The following is a 24,475-nucleotide window of genomic DNA, read 5'->3' on the forward strand; positions in this document are numbered from 1 at the left end:
GGCACATTATTTCCCACAAAGGAATTGAGGTAGATAAAGCCAAAGTCGATCTCATCGCAAATCTCCCTCCACCTAGAACTGTGAAAGAAGTTCGTTCGTTCCTAGGGCACGCAGGGTTTTACAGAAGGTTCATCAAAGACTTCGGAAAAATTTCAAAACCCCTGTGTGATCTGTTAGCCAAAGACATTTCTTTCGAGTTTTCTACCGCTTGTTTATCCGCCTTTGAGAAACTGAAAACTGAGTTGACCTCAGCACCTATTATCCAACCACCCAATTGGGATCTCCCATTTGAGGTGATGTGTGATGCATCCGATTACGCTATAGGTGCTGTATTGGGGCAACGAGTTGACAAACTCCCCCATGTCATCCAGTATGCCAGCAAGACGCTTAATGATGCCCAGCTCAATTATTCCACCACGGAAAAGGAACTACTAGCAGTAGTTTTTGCCTTAGATAAATTTCGTTCCTATCTTATAGGGTCCAAAGTAGTCATTTTCACTGACCACGCAGCGCTGAAATACCTTCTTGCCAAGAAGGATGCAAAAGCGAGGTTGATACGATGGATCCTTCTTCTTCAAGAGTTTGATCTCGAAATTCGAGACAAAAAGGGATGCGAAAATGTGGTTGCAGACCACCTATCTAGGCTAGTAGTTGAAACTCTCTCTGACTCTCTTCCGATTTCTGAAAATTTTCCTGACGAGTAAATCATGGCAGTTTCTATTTCTGACACACCTTGGTATGCTAACATTGTCAACTACCTGGTGACAGGTCAAACTCCCACCTCTTGGAGTAAACAAAATCGTCTGCGCTTCCTCGCCTAAGCCAAATGGTTCTTCTAGGATGATCCGTATTTATTTAAATACTGCCCAGACCAGATAATTCGTCGGTGTGTTGATGAGAGAGAACAAAGTGGTATTCTCGAGTTCTGCCACAATCACGCTTGTAGTGGGCATTTTGGAGGAAAGAAAACGGCAGCTAAAATCTTACAGTGTGGTTTTTATTGGCCCACAATCTTTCGTGACGCTTATCTCTTTGCTAAATCTTGTGGTAGATGTCAACGTCTAGGAAAAATCAGTCGAAGAAATGAGATGCCCCAACAACCAATTTTGATCATCGAAATCTTCGATGTTTAGGGTATTGACTTCATGGGTCCCTTCCCCATTTCACACGGATTCCAATACATTTTAGTCGCAGTCGACTACGTGTCAAAATGGGTTGAAGCCACAGCTTGTCGAACGAATGATCATAAGGTTGTTGTTCAATTTCTCAAAAACACAGTGTTTGCCCGATTCGGTACACCTCGTGCTATCATTAGTGATGGAGGGAAACATTTCTGTAACCGAGTTTTTGAAAGCTTGATGCGCAAATATTCAATCACTCATAAGGTAGCTACTCCGTATCACCCACAAACCAGTGGGCAGGTCGAAATTTCTAATCGTGAGATCAAAACCATTCTTGAAAAAACCGTCAATCCGACTCGTAAAGATTGGTCCTTACGATTATCAGATGCCTTGTGGGCCTACAGAACAGCGTTCAAAACTCCAATAGGAATGTCCCCTTATCGGTTAATCTTTGGTAGAGCTTGTCATTTGCCAGTCGAACTTGAGCATCGAGCTTATTGGGCGATCAAACATTTAAATTTTGATCTAGCGAAGGCCGGCGAGCTTAGAAAACTCCAACTCACTGAGTTGGAAGAATTAAGGAATGATGCTTATGATAGCGCAAAACTTTACAAAGATCGAACGAAAATCTGGCATGATAAGCACATTCAGAGAAAATCTTTCCACGTAGGCCAGAAAGTGCTCTTGTATAACTCTCGCCTTCATTTATTTCCAGGGAAATTAAAGTCCCGTTGGACTGGACCATTTTTGATCCACAATATTCACCCTCATGGAAACATCGAGGTACTCAATCCAGCCAATGGAAATATCTTCCAAGTCAATGGCCAAAGGCTGAAGCCATTTCAGACTCTCCCTCATTCATCCGAAAAAGATTCATTTCTGAGTAATCCTGTGTACCAGGATTAACTCCAGTTCTAGGTCTGGCTGAAGACATTAAACTTAGCGCTACTTCGGGAGGCAACCCTTGATTTCTGTACATATTTTGCATGACCATGTAGGATTTATTTTTCAATTCTTTTTGCATTTACTCACTTTCTTTCACGTGTACACCCTGTGTAGTGTGCTTTTCACTTTTACACCTTGTGTGGAACACTTCTTTTGGTTGTACCTACAACTTTTACAACGTAATGACATCCGCCTTCAGGTGTACTCTAAACCTCTACTCTTTAATCATTGAGGACAATGTTAAATTTAGGTTTGGGGGTGTGGATAGCACATTTCAATTAAAAAAAAAAATTAATTTTACATTGTTTTCGGTACATTTTTCAAAAATACCTTCATCAAAATGTTTATATGTACTGTCATCATACAAATTTTTAAAACTAGGCTCATGTCCAATTTGTTTATAAATTCTTATTCCTCAAAAACAAGATATTTTGAAAAACAAAATTCACGTCACTTCTGATTGTAGTGAAAAAGTTATTTTGGATTAAGAGTTGTCTTCTTCACTGTCTAGAATGAGAGGGAAAGCTTGAAAAATAATGAACTTTGACCTCCTTGTCCTTTGGTTGGCTGAATAGAAGAAAAACAGAACTGTAGTTGATATTTTTGAAGACAGCAACCATAGGATTAGACTGGGTACCTTGAAAAGGGCTACCTGCTTTTTGAAAAAAAGAATATCAGAAAAATGATAAAGCGTGAAAAAGGTTGAAAAGCAGAAAGATGTGAAGGTTAGAACTGAAAAAGTGCAAATTGTAAAAAGAGTCCAATGGGACCAAAATAGTTCAGTAGGGTGAAAGCCGTCAATGGTAAAAATGTGAGTACACTGGAATATCACAGATAAAGCCCCTTAGAGGTATTAAAGTGAATATCCATACTTCTCACAATCCCAGACAGGAGGCTCAATTTCGAGTTAGAATTTAGGCAGACCCATACATTTTAGTAGTTAAGAAGGGAAATCTTGTTCCGAAAAATTTATGTTACAATCAGAAAAATTTGTGCACACACTCAAGATATTTCTGAAAATGAGGAATAAAAAGAATTTCTACTCAAATAGACCTTTGACTGGATTCTGAAAATTGGTGTGATGGCATTATATACAATAATTTTGAAGTTGTTATCTTTTAAAATGTTAGAATTTTGTGGGTATATTCACTGCAAACCCTCACGAGTCAAACTCGTCCACTAGGGGTAACCTAGGGGTTTAAGGGCTTACTGCATAAGCTAAATGCAGTCGGGAACCTCACGAAAGAGGAGTTGTTTACATTTAAGTTTTGCTCGGGACTAGCAAAATTGAGGTTTGGGGGTGTGATAAGGTCCCAATTATTCGATTTTGGGACCGTAATTGCATTAAGATTACCATTGCATAAATGTTAGTTCCTTTAAATAATTGCAAAATTATTTTATTTATCCAAATTAATAAAGCTAATGATATATTAGTGTTAATTGTAGCGCACGTGGAAGCCAACAAATCGCGAAACAATTACGGTTACAATACACGAGTCGAAGGGAAGTTTCCAGAAAAATCTCGGTCGATTTGGGCGCCACGTCACCGCGCCGCGGCTAGGCATGACCGCGCCGCGGTCATCTCGAGGAATTTGTCTTCGAGATTTTTACAGAAACTTCTAGAAGCTTCGGTGGTTGTAACTGATTGGGTAGTTCGAAGCAAATCATCCGAAAAGTTGACCCGATTACCCGAATACAAATGTTATAAATTGGGGGCTCTTCTCTTCTTCTCTTGTTCCATAAGTTTTGATTTTTTCTTCTTTTAATTTTCTGTAATTTTTCCTTTTGGTGAGATCTTGAGTGTAGTGAGAACATCAAGAGTAAGCCATTGGCTCTATTGTAACTCTTTTGAGAGATCCATTCAAGAAGGAATCAAGTTGCATCTTCATCTTCTTCTCCCATCTTCTCTTTGCTTTTTAGTATTGTTGCAATATGATCCTTGCGATGATCGGCTAGATCCTCTTTAGAGAGATCAATGATGCCGAAGCAAGTTTATCCCTCTAATGTAGTTTTAATTCCTTATTTTGCTTACATGTTTACTATTCTAGAAATTCTACTTTGATTAGATGATCTACTTATATTTTTGATTCAAACTTTGATAGCCATTACTTAGATAAGCTCAAGAACGGCTATGCTTTGTGAAGAATCTAAATATAAGCTAGGCAATCTCAATTAAATCTGAATTTTCATGAATGTCTCTTGGTTACCTTTAATAATTAAACCGCTCCACCTTCCGATCCATGAGCAATGACTTGCTACATGGATTGAGTTATTCTTGGAATTGATCTACATTATGGATAGTTTGTGAAGGCTACATTGAACTCTCTAATCTCCCTTTCTTTTATCTTCAACCTCTAGTTTCTGTTTTAAATAGAATTGCAAGTTTATTTCCATCTTATTTGTGCAACAAATCAGTTTTGTTTTTAAATCAATCTGTTTCAAAGCTTTGTTTTGGTTTCTAATCGAATGAATATTTGAATCTTCGTTGTCCCTGTGGAACGAATTCGACTTACCCAAAGTCCATTTCTTAATCTTAATCTCTGCATCTCTTTTGCAAGCATTACAACCGATCAGGTATAAAAGTTTCAAGACATACCCGTATTATAAATTTGTTAAGAAAAATTTAGGAAGGCCAATAAATTCCACCCTAATTTGGCGAGGGGATTTTTTTTTATTTTTTATAGAGGAATTCAGGTCTCTTAGATGACTCAACTTATCCTTGGGGAACATGCAGTCCCCTCCCGACACACGCACCAGATAATTTCTAGGATAAATCTTTTGGGCTGGCCCTTATTAGGAGGGGGGGGTGTTTGAATGCCCAATACTAAGTTACTTGGTTCTTGGACTGATTCATTTTGTAGATTTTTTGGCCTGGGTTATTCATTGGACGATTGTAGTGGACCCAATACTTGCTATGTGGAAAAAGGGTAAACTAGATGCCAAGGTCCTTCAAATAAACTAAAACCAAGTAATTCAACATACCATGCCATCGAAGTTATCCCCTTTTTCATGTAGTGACTTAGTATGCATGTATCACTCGGACATGTTCGGTCATAGATTTCATCTAGGGGTGGCAATGGGTCAGGTCATCTAAGGTTGAGGTAAGGGTATTATGTAAATTTACCAAACACAAACCTTACCCATTTAATAATCGTGTCAAAAACTTAAACCCAAACCCAACCCATTGATAAATTGATATACCTAACTCAACTCATATATAATGTATTTAACAAAATTTTAATTTTTCTTGGAAAAAATAAATTTGATTTCCACCACTAAAAATAAAATTCCATTACTAAAAATAAAGTCACACAACCATAAACTAATATCTACAAACATAAATTAAGTATTACAAAACATAGACTATGTTTTATTTTTTAAAAATGGATAATTTACAAAATTCTTAAATAATTATTCATATATTTAAAACTACATGTTAATAATAGAATAACTAAGAGGGTGTCAAAATGGGTTAAGTGAGTTGACGCCCCTTAACCCAAACCCGGCCTACTTAATAATTATATTAGACAGGTTAACACTACTATGACCCAAACCCAATTAAACTTGACTCAAACTGATTACTAATTTCATGTTGTGTTCTCACGTGATTTTAAGATTGCCACCCCTATTTTAATCTTTAAAATCCCAAGCCTAGGCTGTGAGGTCGATCTAATTTGGATGTGTAGGACAAATCTATGATTTTTAGGAGCAATCTTATAACTTGTGAAGCACGTAGGGACCATTATACAATTTAGTACCTGTATGCATATCCACCAAATGATCTTAATGTTCACACGTATGATTAAAATAATTAATGATGTTTGTAATACGTTGAGGACCACAACTCCATTTAAAAATAGTTCCACATCAAGAAAAATGCCACTTACTTTGATACTCGATAGTTGACAAAATATATATAAGGGGAAAAAGATAAGAAGGGGTGGACTAAACATCGACAGTCTTCCATAGAAAGTAGAAACACAAGACTTTCTCTATGGTGATGTGAGCATTACATACATGTGGAATTTGTTCACTTTGCATGAGAATTGGAAAGTCATATAATATGAAAGGGACAGGAGCCTTTATTGTTTATACTCTCCCTTCCTTCTGTCTTTCTTTTTCTCAAGGAGAGTAAATCCTATACTTCTGGGAGCTGATTTCTAACTCATCAGCCTTGGTTGTTATTATTACAAAATGCTTCCTTAAACTAATTAAGTAAATATAGTTTATAATAATATTCATATAAAATTTCATTTTTCTTCTTCATAATCTTGGCTATTATAAGGGCTGAAGGCTTCTAATAGCCAGTTCTTCTTCCTCCATGATCTCCATCCCATCTCTTCGCATATCTCATCACTGTGATTGATACTAAAAGTAGAAATGCAGTGTCTCTTGTAGAACCTTGTGGTTCTTTTCATGATCTCTAACTCGTTTGTTGTTTGCTCTAACATTTTTTCCACACTCGGGAGCTTGAATCGATTGTCAAGTAGTCGTGCTAGCCATTTGCATCGAAGCTCGGCCGAGTGCAAGTTTGAGACACTTTCAAGATATCCAACAAAGGGCATGTTTGGGATCAATGGATGGATTGTGCCCCTGTGATACACAAAAAATAATAGCATAATTAATTAATCACTTAATCTTCAAGAAAATGTGGAACCCATTTTGAGTTTTTTCTCTTTAATTTTATTTGTTTATTTAATTTTATATTGGATGAGTCAGTGCAAACCTGTATAGTGGCATTATACCGGAAGAGTCTTCTATCAAACTACAAAAGGGTGCAGGTAATAAGTCCCTAAGCTTTTTCTTCCCATCAAAACCAGTTGCAAAAACAACAACATCAGCCTCCAACTTGGTTTTGTCTTCTAATTCAATCCCTCCATTCCAAAATGACCATTTCGATGCCCTTTTAAACAAGATTCGTCCTTGATCGGCCTCCGAAAAGAAATTTTCTGGCAAGATAGCCATCTGACATGACGCGTAGTCCTCCTCAAATGGGTGATCAGGTTTCAATCCATACTTCATCAAAGGAAGCTTCCACACCAAGAAGGATTCAATAAACTTTGAGATCGCTCTTCTCTGTGAAAATACATTAGGGCAAATAACTAGAATTAGCTTTTGCATGTATAGCAGTCATTAAGAGTCCAAGAATATCAGTTCTATTAAGCCTGAAACATCTGTTAACAAGATCATCATGTACAAACACTAATTGGCTTCTATAATTACCTTCCTCATTAGTTAGAAAAATTCAACTTGCCTCCCTTGAACATTAACTTTGCCCAAGTCTAAGTTGAAATGACATTATAAATTGACCACCCCCATTATTATATATATATATATATATATATATATATGGGTCAGGTTCAAGGGACATATGAGAAAACATATGTAAAAACAATGTAACATTTATAAAATTTCAAAATATGGGTTAGAGATTTCGGATTGAGCTGATTTTTTGTGAGGATGATCTCTATGATGGGAAGATCATCCGGAAAAACAAAATCAGTCCAATCTGAAACTTCTAACCCCATTAAAAGTGATTTAGAATGTGGACCGTTGATTTTTTGCCAATTTTTATCAATAATTTGTAAATCACTTTTGATGGATTTAGAAGTTTCTGATTGAGCTGATTTTTTGTGAGGATGATCTTCTCATCATAGTGACCATCCTTGCAAAAAATCAGCTCAATCCAAAACCTCTAACCTATATTTTGAAAAACCATTGTTTTTTCATATGTTTTTACATATGGCCCTTGAACCGCCCCTATATATATATATGGGGACGGTTCGAGGGACGTGCTGAAAATCAGCTGAGAAACAGACTGACGAGAGACGTTAGATTTGAGGGAGTGGACGGCGCAGATGGTTCAACACGTCCGTTCCAACTAAAGAAACGGAATTTCTTTTATTTAAAAATAACTCCCTCATCTTTTCTGTTTTTTCGTTTGTTTTTTTTTTTTTTTAACTAACCATTTCTGTTTTTTCGTTTTCTCTCTCGACAAACATTGCTGTTTTATAAGGTTTTTCAACGAAGAAAACGAACTCAACCTTCGACTGAAAACCCATTATTGAACCTTTCATTAAACACCCTTCATTTTCTCACTCAACGGACGACCCAACCTTCGTTTTCCTTCAACCCAACCCTTCGTCTCTTCTGTAAATCCAAATCTCTTCGTTTCCTTCGCCTCTTTGTATCTTCTGTAAATAATCCCCCATCTTGGTTGAATCTTCTTTATTTACACCTATTATGATCTTTTTTTTCTTTTTGTTTTGCCAGATCTTCCCCAATTAAGGAGTATAACATCCATGGAGCTGGGTTGTGATGCGCCAAGTTATGCTCGTGCTGGAAGTGAGACAATGACCTGGTATTGTGTGATTCTTGCGGGGAGGTTAAGTTTGGAACTTAACAAAATGCGTGAAGTAAGTGCTCTTGCCTGAATTTGTTAAATAAACTAAGTTGCATTACCTATCACTAAAAAGAAGTCTGAATGTGATAGATTCGTTTCAAATTTTATTAGCATCTTATCTGGCGGGTGCTTATGACTTAACGAATTATTGGAGTTTCTTTACTTTATGTTTTGAAAAAGATCTGGTTTATCGCAATTGTATATATTCTCTTGTATCAATTAGCGTCTCACTTCAATTTTATATTCTTATAGACTATGTGCATGGTTCAAGATACATTATCAAATGAAGGAGAGTCAATTGCTAATGATGGAGATTATATGTCAGTTCCACCACAAGCTTCTGTTGCTTTAAAAGAGAAACGATTGACATTTACATGGCTTGATGGAGAAGCTCAGAAAGTAAGTTGTTAGCATATACTAAACATGCTCCATGGATGTTAAACTCCTTAATTGGGGAAGATTTGGCAAAACGGAAAGAAAAAAAAAGATCATAATAGGTGTAAATAAAGAAGATTCAACTAAGATGGGGGATTATTTACAGAAGAGACGAAGAGACGAAGAGACGAAGGAAACGAAGAGATTTGGATTTATAGAAGAGAAGAAGGGTTGGGTCGAAGGAAAACGAAGGTTGGGTCGTCCGTTGAGTGAGAAAATGAAGAGTGTTTAATGAAAAGTTCAAAAATGGGCTTTCAACCGAAGGTTGAGTTCATCTTCTTCGTTGAAAAACCTTATGAAACAGCAACGTCTGTCAAGAGAGAAAACGATAAAACAGAGATGGTTAGTTTTAAAAAAAAAACAAACGAAAAAATAGAAAAGATGAGGGAGTTATTTTTAAATAAAAGAAATTATGTTTCTTTAGTTGGAACGGACGTGTTGAACCATCTGCGCCATCCACTCCCTCAAATCTAACGTCTCTCGTCCGTCTGTTTCTCAGCTGGTTTTCAGCACGTCCCTCGAACCGTCCGCTATATATATATATGGGGACGGTTCAGCTGCCCTAAAGTTTGCCAAGTTTGGTGCCAAACATTTTTCAAAATATGGGTTAAAAGCTTTGGAATGAGTTGATTTTTTGTGAGGATGATCTCTATGATGAGGAGATCATCCTCACCAAAAATCAGCCTATTCCAAAACTTCTAACCCCATCAAAAGTGATTTACAAAAATTAGACGGTCCACGATTCTTCAACTTATAAACTAGGGTTAGAAGTTTCAAAATGAGCTGATTTTTCTTGATGATGATTTCTTCTCCGTAGAGATCATCCTAACAAAAAATCAGCCTATTCCAAAACTTCTAACCCCATCAAAAGTGATTTACAAAAAATGTTTGGCACCAAACTTGGCAAACTTTAGGGCTGCCGAACCGCTCCCTATATATATATATAAGGTCCCGTTCAATGGCAAACACTTTTTCAAAACATGGGTTAAAGGTCTTGGAAAGGGCTGATTTTTGGTGAGGATGATCTCTACGGTGAGGAGATCATCCTCACCAAAAATCAGCTCATTCCAAAACTTCTAGCCCCAGTTTACAAGTTGAAAAATCGTGAACCGTCTATTTTTTGTAAACCATATTTGATGGGGTTAGAAGTTTTGGAATGAGCTGATTTTTGGTGATGATGATCTCCTCACCGTAGAGATCATCCTCACCAAAAATCAGCCCATTCCAAGACCTCTAACCCATGTTTTGAAAAATGTGTTTGCCAAAATATTTGCCAAACTGTTGGCCATTGAACGCTACCCATATATATATATATATATATATATATATATTTCACAACTATTTATTTCAACTAAAATTTATTCAATATTATAGATGGTTATAATTTTGTATAGTTCTATTATAGACCCGATTAAAGTCAATTGTCAAGGGAGGCATTCCAAATTTTCCTATTTGGTGAGGGGGTAAGAAGAAAACCATAAAATTAAATGGGTATGCGTTCGTCACTTTTTAACATTCTTCTTGTCAAATTGATGACAAATTATAAAGCAATTGCTATTTTATTTTTAAAATAAAGAGACAAGAGAAACTAAGAATGTATTATTTACCAATGGAGATAGAAGGAGGCAAAGGAGAGCCCTCAAGAAGCTTTGATTAGGCCTTCCATGAAGGAATTGTGAGGACCTTGTTGAGTAGAACAAGAAGAAGGGTAAGCCCCAAATCCAGTAATAAGGAACTGTCCAATGCAAGGTCCTTATCACCATGGTGCATGCTTGCCCATCTTCTCCTAATTAATTTAACAAATTCAACCAAAACACAATAAACACAAATCAATTTCACAATCTTCTGGAAAATAAATACAAGTCAACCACTCTTATGATCTCTTAGAAATTTCCCAACACAAGTCTACGCTTACTTCTTTTTCCAGTTCTTTCAATGAAACTTCTTTTATATCTCCTATAAAAAGCGTCTGTCAATGGATTTGATCGTACCCAAAATCCAATCCGGGAACTTAGGACTGTATTGAGTATTTGGGTTCTTATAAGGATCCAATCTGATAACTTATTGGATTGATTTTCGATCAATCAAGTCCCATTTCAGTAGGGACCCGATCCAATAATATGTGAGAGAATACTAATCCAATGGTTAAGATTTCTATTAATCAAGTAACAAAAGCACCCTACCTTTTTTTTTACCAAACCTTGATTGGTCTTTAATGATCAATTATATTTCTTCTAGAATTCGCGGAAAAACAATCATTCTATTATTTGGTTTGGTTTTGCGTCCAATTACCATCTTTCTATTTTCTTATATGTTGGTGAGTTAGTCTTAAAAACGTGGAATCCTACTGTGTATGGTCAACAAGTCAAACTTTAAAAAGCTAGCTGTTTTCAATTTGACGCTTTGACCAGACCTTGTTTTTCTTCGCTTCATAACAACCTCTCGATAAGTGGGGAATCAATAAAAAACCATGCAATTCTTCTCTTCCAACGTCATCTATAAATAAAATATTCTTCTATCAAAACTATACTATATTTTATCATAGTTTAAGAATTACTTGTTCTTTTATCTTACCTGCTTATTTCAGATATTTATTCCAATAAAAATCACTGCAACTACTTTTTATTTAACAGTTGGAGTTCTGAATTTTCTTTCATGAATCAACGGATCTCAATCTTATAAAAATAACCCTGAAATAAGATTAGGGGATATATGGAGGATCCCCTTAATTTTAAGAGTCGTGGTAATCCGACTACCCATAGTCAATCGACTCCCGTGACATGACAAGTTTGGGAACCGTAGATCTGTACTCTTAGGGATACACAACTGCACTTCCACATGTGGTCGTTGTTTTATCATGATTCTAATTTTAAATGATCACTCCTTTCATATCTCTAGAAAGATTATATATATATATATAGATAGATAGATATTCTTAGCAACATAGAAAATATATAGCTATAATACCTTGGTTGGCCTCTGCACATTCAACAGCTAAATCGATAGCTGATTTCTTGTAACCGACCACAACAACCTTCTTTCCTTTCAGTAGCTGATGCGATTCTTCCTTGTCGAGCTTGCAGTAATCAAGTGAATGCATGACCTTGCCATTAAATATTTCAGGGCCTTTATGGTGTGGTAAAACAGGTAATTTTGGTAAATCGCCGTATTTTCCAATGCAGACCACTAGAAACTCAAATGCATACCACTGAAAAATTAAAAATATATATATATCAACACAATATACCTTTAAATTTAAAATAAATACACATTCTTAGATCAATATTTCATGATCAAGGTATAGATGGTGGTTAATCAAATAATTGATGCTTGTATGGAGCTCCACTCTCCCCATGATCTCACAAAAATAAGGAGATGTGAGAAGAGTTTAATTTCCGTCATAATGAATATGTTGAATTGATTTAAATACTATAATAAAGACCAATTTACCCCCACAGTATATAATTTTCTAAACATGGGCAAACTCTATCTCCTATTAGGTAGAGGAGAGAAGGATAGGATAGTGAAATAATTTTCTCCTATCATATATGGCTTGGAGAAAGAAATTCATTTGTTTTCTAGGCAAATCAATTATCTTTTCTCCTATCATATATAGCTTGGAGAAAAGAACTTCATTTGTTTTCTAGGAAAATCAATTATCTTGGGAATCTCTAGGGTTTTGTTTAGGATATTGAAGATGTTTTCTAGGGATCCATTTTACTTGGGAACTCTAGGCAAAGTCTTTCAACAGAGAGAGAGAGAGAGAGAGAGAGAGAGACCTGAGGGGTCTCAGATTGGTTGGTCTGCACAGAAACCTCCCAAACGGGTTGACCTGTCAATGGAGTCTCAAACTCTCCCGGTTTCTGACTGAAATGGTCACCGGTGAACCGGATCTCCACCACCTTAGAATTAAACTTCACATATTTCAACACATCGAAGTGTGTAGCATAATCATGCAAGTATTCCAATATCTCAAGATGAGAAGGAAAACTTGAATTATCTCTTTGGGGCCATGGGTAATCTGAGAACTCGTAATCGCATTGAGGGGTCTGAAGTTTTGTCGATTTATACGAACAATGTCTCCAAACACCCCCGATCGAATCACTAGCCTCGAAAACCAATGGTTGGTAGCCCGAAAGTTGTTTCGCTGCTGCGATACCACTTATTCCAGCACCTATGATGCCTACTTTCGACACTTTCAGGTAGTTTTGCTTGCTAGCCATGTTTCTATGTTTTATAAAAGCTTTAGCTTGAGAGATGGATGAATTAGGAATACGAGAGGTGTCTTTTGTATAGTTGGAAAATGCTGAAATGACACAGGGTATTTACTGCAATTCTCACAAGTCTGACGTGGGATATGTGGTGGTGAGGCAGGAAGGCCCGTGAGTTTAGACTTAGAATAAAGTTTGATTAAGAGATACGGGTTTTAAAAGATGTTCCCTTGTTCACCTAATTCACTCGATTACTATTAATTTTTATTAGGGTAATTTTGACATGACCTCCGATTTATGATAAATATTCCCTTCATTTTCAAACTGATGACATGTCTCTTGACTATGTCCCTCATTAGGTGATTAACGCAACAAAATACCCTTATTCTACTAGGGCCCAACCCGGTCATGTTGGAGAGTAGAACCAGGCTCAAGTGGTGGAGCCCTCAACCCGATCATTCAGCCTGAGCTCATCAACCCAAGCTCAATCTGAACTTGAGTTTCCAAACGAGGGTTGAACTAAGGTTAGTCTGAGTTATGTAGTCTTGGACGAGTTGGACAAGATTGTTTAAAATTAAATAAAAATATATATTTATATAACATTATATAACCTCATATTCGAGTAGAGTTAAGTCGTCCGAACTCTCAACCCAAGCTCAAATCAAATTAAGTTTGGATTTCGGACTCAAGCTCAACTCATGTTCTATTTAACTCGGTCCAAACTCACCCATCAACCGAGTTGAGTTTTGTCATCTCGTGAGGACCGTGGTCAAGGGATATTTCATCAATTTTAAGACAATGGAATTCTCATTTATTCACCAAAATGGGTAGAGGTATATTCCAATTGCCATTTTTCTTTGTTCCATACAATATAAATGAAAATTTGGTAGATTACACTGTTGACTTTTAGTCAAAGTATGTGATTTTTCTTTGCTCTGAATCTTCTAAGCCAGGTTTTGACTCTCATATCATTCACATTTGAGTGCCAATTATGTAGTTTAGGGAGTTAGATAATCATCCAACTCCTTATCATCATTTCCCAATACGTTTTGCATTCTTTTAGATCAATTGACCTATCAATTTTTAGATTGGTGATTTATATCTTCTTATCTTTTTGTGGGTGTGTGTAAATTCCAATTGGTGGGCCAAAGATTTATAGGTCATTAAACTTGGACACCCCGAAAGGAGTAGGGTGCTGGAACACTTGCATTGTACCCTGACGAAGACAGGTCTATAAAAATACCTTCTAACTAAGCTTACTTCTTTTTCAAAATATGTCTTTATTTTTCCTTTTTTCGCATTTATAAGTAAATAAAATAAGAAATATAAGATTTTAGTCTTATGTTCCCACAGCTCCAAATAGTGTTGATATTGTCAATCAAAAAATAATTAATCTACAATATCACTAACTGTTGGATTAGACTCATTATTTTACTTATTTGCTGCAAATTTTTTAAACAGAAAACTTATATATTTGTTTGTAATTTATTATGAATATGATTCCTTTGTAAAGTCAGTGGCGAATCGATAGATCAAATTTCCATGTTGTCCCTTTCCAAGATTCATTTGATTCAACTTTGCTTACCTCGTGTGCATTGAGTGGGTCTTTTCCAAATCAATTTTCCTTCTTTTATAAAGTTGAAGTACTCTTCGTTGACATTGTGTACCAAAGACATCATTTTCCAATAATACTCATCAAATTTTATTGTTGTTCCTCCCTTTCCCCCGTTAACTAGAAAGAGGATGCCCGTGCCGCACGGGCAAACTCTAGTACATATATCAATAAATCAAAAAGACTCCTATATATATATATATATATATATATATATATATATATATATATATCTTACTATTAGGGGTGCACATTGGATTGGGTAAATCCGAGATCCGAACCAATCCGAAGCTTTTGGATTGGATTGGTTCGGACTAAACACACCCACGATTCGGGTACGGATCGAAGAAAAAAAAATCCGATTAATTTGGTTCGGTTCCAGATTAGGATATAATAGAACCGAACCAATCCGAAAACCGAACCAATTATATATAAATATATATATATATATATAAAATTATTTAAAAAAAAAAATTTCAATTTTTTATTTCTTTCTTCTTCTTCCTTTTAATTTTTTTTATTATCCCAAAGTCCACGTTCAAAAAAAGTCCTATTTGTTTTAAGGTTTGAAGATTGGAGGAGATAGCATGCTTGGATTGAGGAAGAAAGTATCTATCTTCAATAAGTATGAGAACCGAGAACCGATCCGAACCAATCCGAACCAAGATTGGATTGGATTGGTTCGGTTCTATAGGGTAATTGGATTGGTCTGGTTTCAAATTTATAGAACCGATCATGTTTGGTTCGGTTTCAATTTTGCCAAAATCCGAACCAATCCGAACCATGTGCACCCCTACTTACTATAACAGCCATTATTCTTCAATAAATTGAATATGTCTAGAGATGCTTTCTATTATGATAGACGAAAGAAATTTTTTCCCATTATATCAGCTATAATGTTATTTGGATATTGTTCTTTTAAATAATGATTTTAGTCATGTGTCAAGTTAGGGTGACTCATGAAAAAAAGAAATGATCGAGACCATGTAAACATGAAATCCAATGATTTTGATTTATACACATCCCGATAATTAATACATGTATACACATCCCAAAATATATATAGGGTCAGGATCCTTAGACTCGTGAAAAGTGAACTCATATGTTCACACACGATCTCAACCGTGTATATGTGATATCCAACGGTTGGGATAAAGGATGTATCCTGATAATATACTACGGATCTCTAAGATAAATCTCAACCTTGGATCTCACATAGAAATGTTTATATTCCGAGACAATCTCAATCATGTAATTGTAAATTCTATGGTCAAGATTTATCTTAGAGATATATTATGTATTATCTTTTAGCCATGAGCATTGATGGTTAGAATATTATTCAAAAGAGAAGACCAAAAATATTCCTATCACAGAGGATCAATGCTCATGGCTTGCATGGCACACCAACATGCGCATGAATCTTTCCCACACTATAACATTCTGTTATAAAGTAAAGGAAAGATACAAGGAAACATCCCAGAAGAAAGCAAGAAAGTTATCAAGTAAGATATTAGAAATCAAAGTCATGTTCTCCAAAGACTTACCATAACATTCTGTTCTTTTAAGTTGATTAAAATCTTACATTAATTCAAGTCTCGTCCATGAGATGGTAAATTTCTCAATTTCATATCCAATCTTTGTTTTGATTCTATGTATTGAGACCCATTCTACTTCACAAGTTGTTGGGTGGAAATCACATTTTCCGTGATTGAAAGGACTGGGATTTGGGTACCTAGTTTCCCTGAAATTTCTTGAATGTCTCATGCTCTCCATTGTGCACCACGTGGCGCACGCCCCACCCACATTAGTGACGTGAGCAATTCTAATTTGTTAACAAACAGAACCTAAGTCATTCTGTTAAGATTCTCGCTAACTCTTGAGGTATGTAGCAAACATCCTCAATTAAATATAATATATATATCTCGTGCATCATCACCAAGTCTAGCAAGATAATTTGTCATCCTATTCTCTCCAAAAAATTTCAAGCGCACACCTTGAAACTCCTCTATTAAGTCTTCATATTAGCCAGTTTTTTTTTTTTTTTTTTTATACCAAATAGAAGATAACGTTTATTTAATAAATTTCTATACCCTAATTTTTCATCTCCAAAGTAGAAGATCCACAATAAGAATTTAAGTAAATAAACCCAACAAATATCTTGTTGGGTAATAACTGCATTACCATCAAAAGGATATTTCCTATTAGATAATGAAAGGTAACATTTTAGATATGACTAATGATAATCTAACACTCTTTTCAGACCCCCCCCCCCCCTCCCCTCCCCTCCCCTGGCCTAAAACGCTCGTTGACCTAGTAGTTACATAATCATAAATCTTTTTATTGTGAATCCTGAAGCAAAGGATCTATAGTTTTGTGATGGGGGCGTCTCAAAAAAGGAAAAAGAAGTCAGATCATCACGACTCCTTTAGATATCCCTCTTATGTTTTGCTGTGTATTTGAAATATTCAGATTTTCAAATTGATGAGATAACTGTTTTTTTTTAAGGAAAATTACTCTAGTAACTCCTAAGAGGGATTTCTTTCTAAATACCCTCTTACTTTCAGACAGCAACTCCATAGTATAATTAATAAATAAATCCCTTTTACTTTTAACCCCATTCTAATTGCTGGGATCAACAATTCAAATCATCAAGATAGATCAAATCGTTGATATCAACTTTTGATCCAATCATTGAGATTGACCTTTTACAATCCTCAAGATCAATGATTATATCGTCAATCTCGACATTTGAACATTAATCATTAAGATCGATGATCTCAACAATTTGAATTTGACATTTTCTAAGAATTGAGGGGTACTAAAAAAAAATAAAAAGATTTTTCTAATTGGATTGTTAAGTTATTGTCCTAAAGTCATGTTCCATTTAAAAAGAAATCCCATGAATTAGTCGAGTTCGAGATCGAAGTCATACTCATCCTTTTCATATTCTGTTCTGTCCAAGGGTCCATTCGATTGAGACAAATCCCTTAAATTCTATGAAAACTCTTTTTTTGGTTTTTGAAATATATCTATTTTTTTGAGATTTTGAAAGTTTTTTGATTTTTTTGTTTTTTGTAGACTTTTTGATTTTTGAAGAATTTTTGATTTTTTTTATTTTTAAGTGCTATTTTTCGGACATCTGAAATAAAAAAGAGCAGTCATGCATTAGTAAAGATAAGGAGCCCTCAAAACAGTCTTTACCCAAGGACGAGGGCTCATTATGATCCTCGTGCAAACTGATGTTGCCTAACGGCATTTTTTTTTTTTAGGCCTCGACAGCCTCAAGTGTCAATGGGAATTCTTCCCAGTTGTACAGTGTTTCTCCTTCTCTGAGGGTGCGGATGAGATGTGAAAGTGATGTGTTGGGTGATTTGGTTGGTGGTTCGGAGATAACCATGATCTCCGATTGATTGTTGTTGTTGTCAGGTTGGGGCACAGTCCCTCCCAAACTCGGTGGGATGACGACTGATGCCCAGTCAATGCCCTTTGGAAATGGTGATTTGTTCCCATGCCCAGTAGTGATTTCCACTTTGATGGATTTTGGTGCGGTCTCCGATGGACTTTCCTCGGAATCCCCATTGAACAAAATGTCAATGCCTTCTACGAAAGATGATTGGGACTCGACGATTGGGTCTTTGTACAGTGGTGCGATATTTACATTTTTTGGCCTTTTTGCCAATGGCGGTTCTGATAAACCATCAGGTCTGATATGGGATTTTGGGAAGGTAACACTGATGTGAGGGACTCGACCTAGATTCCAGATGTTCGGTTCACGATTTTGCTTTCTTGCTAGTCGAAGCTCTTTCTTCTTATCATTCATTTCTGCAATATCCCTTTTCGTAGGTCTAAAGCCTAGACGAAAATAAGGAGTATGCTTCACTGCTTCGACCGGTGTAGCTCTTCCTCTTCCTCCTGGTCCCAACCCTCGCTTGGGTCGGTAGCCTCCCCTTTTCATAATCCGGCCAATCATAAGGTTTGCTCTCGATAGCTTTGCCTTTACCTTCTCCTTCCCCTTTTCGATGTGATTAACAGCCGCGAATTGGTACGAATGGTAGAGTGCCTTGTCCTTCGTCATCTCTATATCAATGAATGGCACGTCTGGGGCTCTCCCAGCTGGAATAAGGTTCTCTGCCAATACTGATATCATCATTTGCCCCATGATAAATTTGACTCTTTGGTGCAACGAGGAAGGCACAGCCCCGGCAGTATGGATCTAAGGCCTGCCCAGTAACAAATTGAAGGTCGTTGGTATTTCCATGACTTCAAACGTCACTTCAAAGGTGCAAGGTCTTATTGTGATTGGTAGGTTTACTTCACCCAGCGAGTCCCTTCTCGAACTATCGAATCCTCGAACAACCTTGTTGTTGGGTTTCACATACGACCAATCGGCGTTCAGCTTTCGGAAGGTCTCAAGTGGACAAACATTAAGCGCTGAGCCGTTGTCAATCAGCACCCTGGCAACCATCATGCCCTTTCATATGACCATAATGTTTAGTGGCTCGACGTGCCCCGTTCCTTCAGGTGTAAACTCATTTTCTGTGAAAATAATAGGATTGGGGACCATGATTTGTCCAACTGTTTGCTCTAACTGCGCTAGTGTCGTGGCCGAAGATACATGTGATCCCCCTAGGACTTTTAACAATGTCTTTTGGTGCTCTTCCGATTTTTGCATTAGTCCTAGGATGTTGACTTGGTCTGGCTGCTTGTTCAGTCTATCTACTATGTTATGCTCTCTCTTAATAAAGTCTATGGCTTCTTTGTCTGTCACTTTCACCTTTTCTTCCATCTTCTCATCCTTATACAGCTTGTCTTTTCCCTTTGCTTTTCTTTTTTCTTCGTCGGTCACCTCTTCTGCAATCTCTTTGCTTTCTTCCCTGATTTTCACCCCATTTTTTGACAATTTCTAACACTTTCCCGCCCTGGTTATACGGTCGATATCAGCCACCATTGCTTTCTTCATTGTTTCGACTCCGGCAGTTGTGGTGATGGTAGTCTCATAACTCCAGGGAACTACCTGGATAGAGTTATAGAGGAATGGTTTAGGTGAGTGTATGGTCATGGGGGGTGGATCGGGTTTCATATTGAGAATGAGAGGAGGTGGTGGTGATTTGGATGGAGTGTATGGGATGACGAGTGGTGGACGTGGAGATGAAGTGTATGATATATGAAGGGGAGATCGGGTTGATCCTTGTGGGCATGGTGGTGTGTAGGGTATGACAAGGGGAGGCCGGGTCGTATTTTGATGATGGGGTGATCCGTAAGGTATGACTAAAGGTGGTCGAGTGGTAGTATCTTGATGAGGGGGATGGATGGTGAGGTTGGCCATTCTGAGAGGTAGTTGTGAATTTTGTGATGGATTTGTTGTATAGTGGTTAACTGTGTTAATCGCTGACATCTTTGATTTTTGGGTTAAGTGGACCCTGATTTTCGTTCCGACGGGTGCTATTAGATCTGAAGGATTGAAGTCAAATTCTTCGCAGATGACATTTACCTTGTGCCCACTCCCCTCCCCATTATGAGTAGGTAGGGGGTTTTGATTGATGTTCTGTTGTTGGGGTGGGTTGGGAGGTCCATCCAGGATAAGAGCCTTCCTATCAATTAGATTCTGCACCTGATGTTTGAGCTGCCAGCATTGGTCTGTGGAGTGTCCAGGTGCACCCATATGAAATTCACAAAATAAATTGGGGTTGTACCCTGGCCCTTTGGCAGCTTCAGGATTTGGTGGATGTTTGACAAGATACTCACCCTTGAGCAAGATTGGCAGTAACTCAGATAATGTCATGGGTAGCCTGGTAAACACTCTATTAACCCTGTTCGGTCTTGCTTGTTGATTCTGCCTATATAGTGGTGCCTGCTGGTTCTGTCCATATAGTGGTGCCTGCTGCGTTTGTGGAGGAACTGTCCGGAAGGGATTCTGCGGCGCTGGAGCCCAAGCAGCTCGAAGTACTGGCGCCCAAGGGGCCTGGGGTGCCTGTGGCCTTTGAGCTGATGCTTGAATAATGAGAGGTTGGCTGGATTATACATTATTAACTTGGGTTTCTTCTTTCTTCTTGACAAAAGGCACTCATTTCTTCTGTGCTGATGTCCCCGCTGTTGCACTCAAAGCTGTAAAGTCAAATATTAGACCAGTTCGGATCCCGTCCTCGACCCGGTCTGCTACTTGAACTAAGTTTGAGAAGGTGCATGTAGTGTGTCCAACCAAATGAGTGTAAAAGGCATGCCCCAGTGTCGAGATAAACGTAGTGTTCATCTCCTGTTCAGTCATCGTAGGCCGCACTTGTGAGGCGGACTCTCGCCATCTCTGGGCATACTCTTTCACTGTTTCTTTGTGCTTCCTCGTCATCTTAGCCATATCATTGCGATCCAGACTCACGTCTGTATTGAACAGATAATTGTGCCAGAACATTTCAGCCAAGTCCTGCCAACCCTTGATGAGGGTATGGTCCAATCCTGAGAACCATTTGAGGGCCGGTCGAATTCCGGGCATTTAAACTTAGCCAGCAGTTGTGCATTGGGATAGAAGCATAGGTCCCTGAATCTTGTTCCTCCCAGAGTATTTGTGCCTTTCATCCGCCGCATTTCCTCCTGAAAAGATTCAATCTGTCGGGCCATTTTGTCGTCGGTAACACTCTTAGCTTCGGGAGCCCTAAAGTCGCACTCATCATCTGGGATTACCACTGGAGGCGATTGATTATGTGGTATATAGAGCGGGGGACCCTGATAGATTGGCACAGTAGGAGGTGGGGTGGTATGTTGATCTGGTCGAGGTTGCTCGGGTAGCTTGGGGTTCGACCCGGATGCCTGGTGCTGGGCGGCTTGTAAAAAGTTGGTACCACTCAAAACGGCCATTAGCATTTGTTCTTGCCTTTTCGTTGTTTCTATTAACTTTGCTATCATCGCATTGGCTTCGGCCAGTTCATTTGTAGCGGGCTGTGGTTCATCTGAGTTACTCATAGTTGGTGAAGATGATCGGAGAAAGTATGGAGGCTTCTCAGGAAGTTTGTACTTTTTTCGTTTGGCCACCTGTGGATACAGAAGACCAGGTGTTATTATCTTACTTACAAAAAAGGAAAATGCATGATGTTTTATTAGGTCCGGTAATTATTATGGGATGGTACTCAAAAAGGGAAATTTAGCTAGGTGAGCTTGAAAACATGGTTCGTCAGCGCGGAGCTGGATTGTTTTTGAAAGAAAATAATTACATCAGCACGAAGCTGGCATCGACACGGGGTCGGTAAAACGGTTTGAAAAGAAATTACATCAGCACGGAGCTGGCATCGACACGGAGTCGGTAAAACGGTTTGAAAAGAAATTACATCAGCACGGAGCTGGCATCGACACGGAGTCGATAAGGAAATTACATCAACACGGAGCTGGCATCGACACGGGGTCGGTAAGGTCTTTTGAAAAGAAGTTGCATCAGCACGGAGCTGGCATCGACGCGGAGTCGGTAAAACATTTTGAAAAGAAATTACATCAGCACGGAGCTGGCATCGACGCGGAGTCGGTAAAACGTTTTGAAAAAGGTAATTTCATCAGCACGGAGCTGGCATCGACACGGAGTCAGTAGGGTATTTTGAAAAGAAGTTGCATCAGCACGGAGCTGGCATCGACGCGGAGTCGGTAAAACATTTTGAAAAGAAATTACATCAGCACGGAGCTGGCATCGACGCGGAGTCGGTAAAACATTTTGAAAAAGGTAATTTCATCAGCACGGAGCTGGCATCGACACGGAGTCAGGAAAGTATTTTGAAAAAAAGTAATTTTCGAGATAAATTAAGTTAGAATAACCCATGTTTTTGGCAGCCCCCAATTCAGTTCTCTGAAATCATCGTCGGCTAGGAGATCTCCAAGGAAGAGGCGGCGCACAATGGCACTCTTAAATCACCTTGTTCCCTGAATAGACGTAGTCTATCCCCATTGTATCAACAGGGTAAGATCTTTCTAGGCACCGACTTTGATCAAGGACTGCAATTGGTACTTTCCGAAATCTTTTTTTTTTTTGTTGAGAAAGTTGCATGTATTTGAATTGATTGATCGGTTGTTATCTTTGTTAATTCGATATGGGTCATAGATTTGGTTGAAATGGATCTGGGTCGGAACTAGTTGAAATGGATCTGGGTCGTGAACCCAGTTTGATTGGATCTGGGTCGTGCCCAGTTGACATGGATCTGGGTCGTGGACCTAGTTTGATTGGATCTGGGTCGTGGACCCAGTTGACATGGATCTGGGTCGGGGACCCAGTTTGGTTGGATCTGGGTCGTAGACCCAGTTGGAAATGGATCTGGGTCGTGGACCCAGTTGGAAATAGATCTGGGTTGGGACCCAATTGGACATGGATCTGGGTCGGGGACCCAGTTGGAAATGGATCTGGGTGGGGACCCAGTTGAAAACGAATCTGGGTCGTGGACCCAGTTTGGAATGGATCTGGGTTGGGAACCCAGTTGGACATGGATCTGGGTCGTGGACCCAGTTTGGAATGGATCTGGGTCGTGGACCCAGTTTGATATGGATACCTAGTGAAGGACGGGTTTGATTATGACCGAGATCGATAGTGAGCCACGTTGGGCAAAATCCGTTTGGAGCGGGATGGATTATGAGTAGTAGGCCCTGAGTTTTATAATAAAGTGAATCATTTGATCATTTTCAAGCTTTAAAACTCAAAATAAAAAAAAAACTCCAAAAAGAAAAGTTGTTAGGACTGACATAAGGAACAAAATGAGCAAAAAAAAAATTTTATATATATATATATATATATATATATATATATAATATATATATATATATATATATATATATATATATATATATATATATATTTTTGGTCCGTTTTTCAAGTACGGACCTAACACTTTTTGGCTGGTCCGTGCTTCAAATACGGACCAGAACATCAAAATTTTTTTTTTTTTTTTTTGCACTGGTCCGTGCTTCATGCACGGACCTAAGAAAATTTGCCCAGTCCGTTTTCTAAGCACGGACTTAACAATATTTCTTGAGTCCGTGCTTCAAGCACGGACCAGAACCTTTTCTAGCATTCCAACCTTGTTCTATTTTTCATCCTCATCCCATTTTGGCCCGAAATTTCTGAGTTTTGAGACACATAGCCTCTGTTTTTTGGCTTGGACGACAAAAATGTCACTTTTTTTCTTTTTTGATGATGTACATGATAACATAAAAAAAACAGATTTCCCCCTTTTACCTAGGGGGACATATAAACAAGAACAAAATAAAAATCCTAAAATCTATACAACTTGCCTTCGTGGGCTTAAAAAAAATTACATCACATATGAACATGGGATGGATACGGAATTGATTTTGTAAGCCTTAGTGTCCTTTGTCTATTAATTACGCTTCGATGCATGCGGTTTGTAGGTAGTTTTCCGGCTACCCATTCTTCAAACCTTGATGGACACCAAAGTGCACACATCTTAGGTTGGTGAATGGGGTGGATGTTCTCCTCCCAGCCACCCAAAATAGCGATCTCAGGGGCTTGAGAGTACCGGCATCCGGGGTTAGAAATTTAAAGAGGAGGGGGTGGCTTATGCATAGGGGTGTGAATCGCATGTGTATGTGCGTGCATTTTTTTTTTTTTGAATCGTATCCATCCTTACATTCTTTGTTCCAAAATAAAAATAAAACAAAAGCATATGTAAATAAATATTACAACCATCCCATGTGAGACTTGTGAAATATAAAAAAAAGAAACAAAGCAAACGCGTTAGTAGATAAACCAAAAGAAACAACACAA

The 24,475-nt window shown here is 38.0% G+C and overlaps 1 protein-coding gene across 1 annotated transcript; it reads right to left on the minus strand.

Moving 5' to 3' along the window:
- Positions 1-6,316: 6,316 nt before the first annotated feature.
- On the minus strand, positions 6,317-21,576 carry LOC147410288 (putative flavin-containing monooxygenase 1). The gene is made up of 6 exons (XM_086439715.1): positions 21,564-21,576; positions 12,684-13,099; positions 11,872-12,112; positions 10,512-10,690; positions 6,793-7,142; positions 6,317-6,659 (listed from the first exon to the last, which is right to left on the minus strand). The coding sequence occupies exons 1-6, from the start codon at positions 21,574-21,576 to the stop codon at positions 6,317-6,319; spliced, it is 1,542 nt and encodes a 513-aa protein (XP_086295841.1).
- Between the last annotated feature and the right edge of the window lie 2,899 nt (positions 21,577-24,475).

This window comes from Akebia trifoliata, chromosome 1 (genome assembly GCF_017979445.1).
Source record: "Akebia trifoliata isolate Shusen 1 chromosome 1, ASM1797944v1, whole genome shotgun sequence".
NCBI classification, from domain to species: Eukaryota; Viridiplantae; Streptophyta; class Magnoliopsida; order Ranunculales; family Lardizabalaceae; genus Akebia; species Akebia trifoliata.

Coding starts and splice junctions, on each gene's coding strand:
- LOC147410288 (XM_086439715.1), bottom strand. Junction 12,113..12,683: donor ACCAATCTGAGACCCCTCAG/GTCTCTCTCTCT, acceptor TTAATTTTTCAG/TGGTATGCATTTGAGTTTCT. Junction 6,660..6,792: donor GGTATAATGCCACTATACAG/GTTTGCACTGAC, acceptor TGTGTATCACAG/GGGCACAATCCATCCATTGA.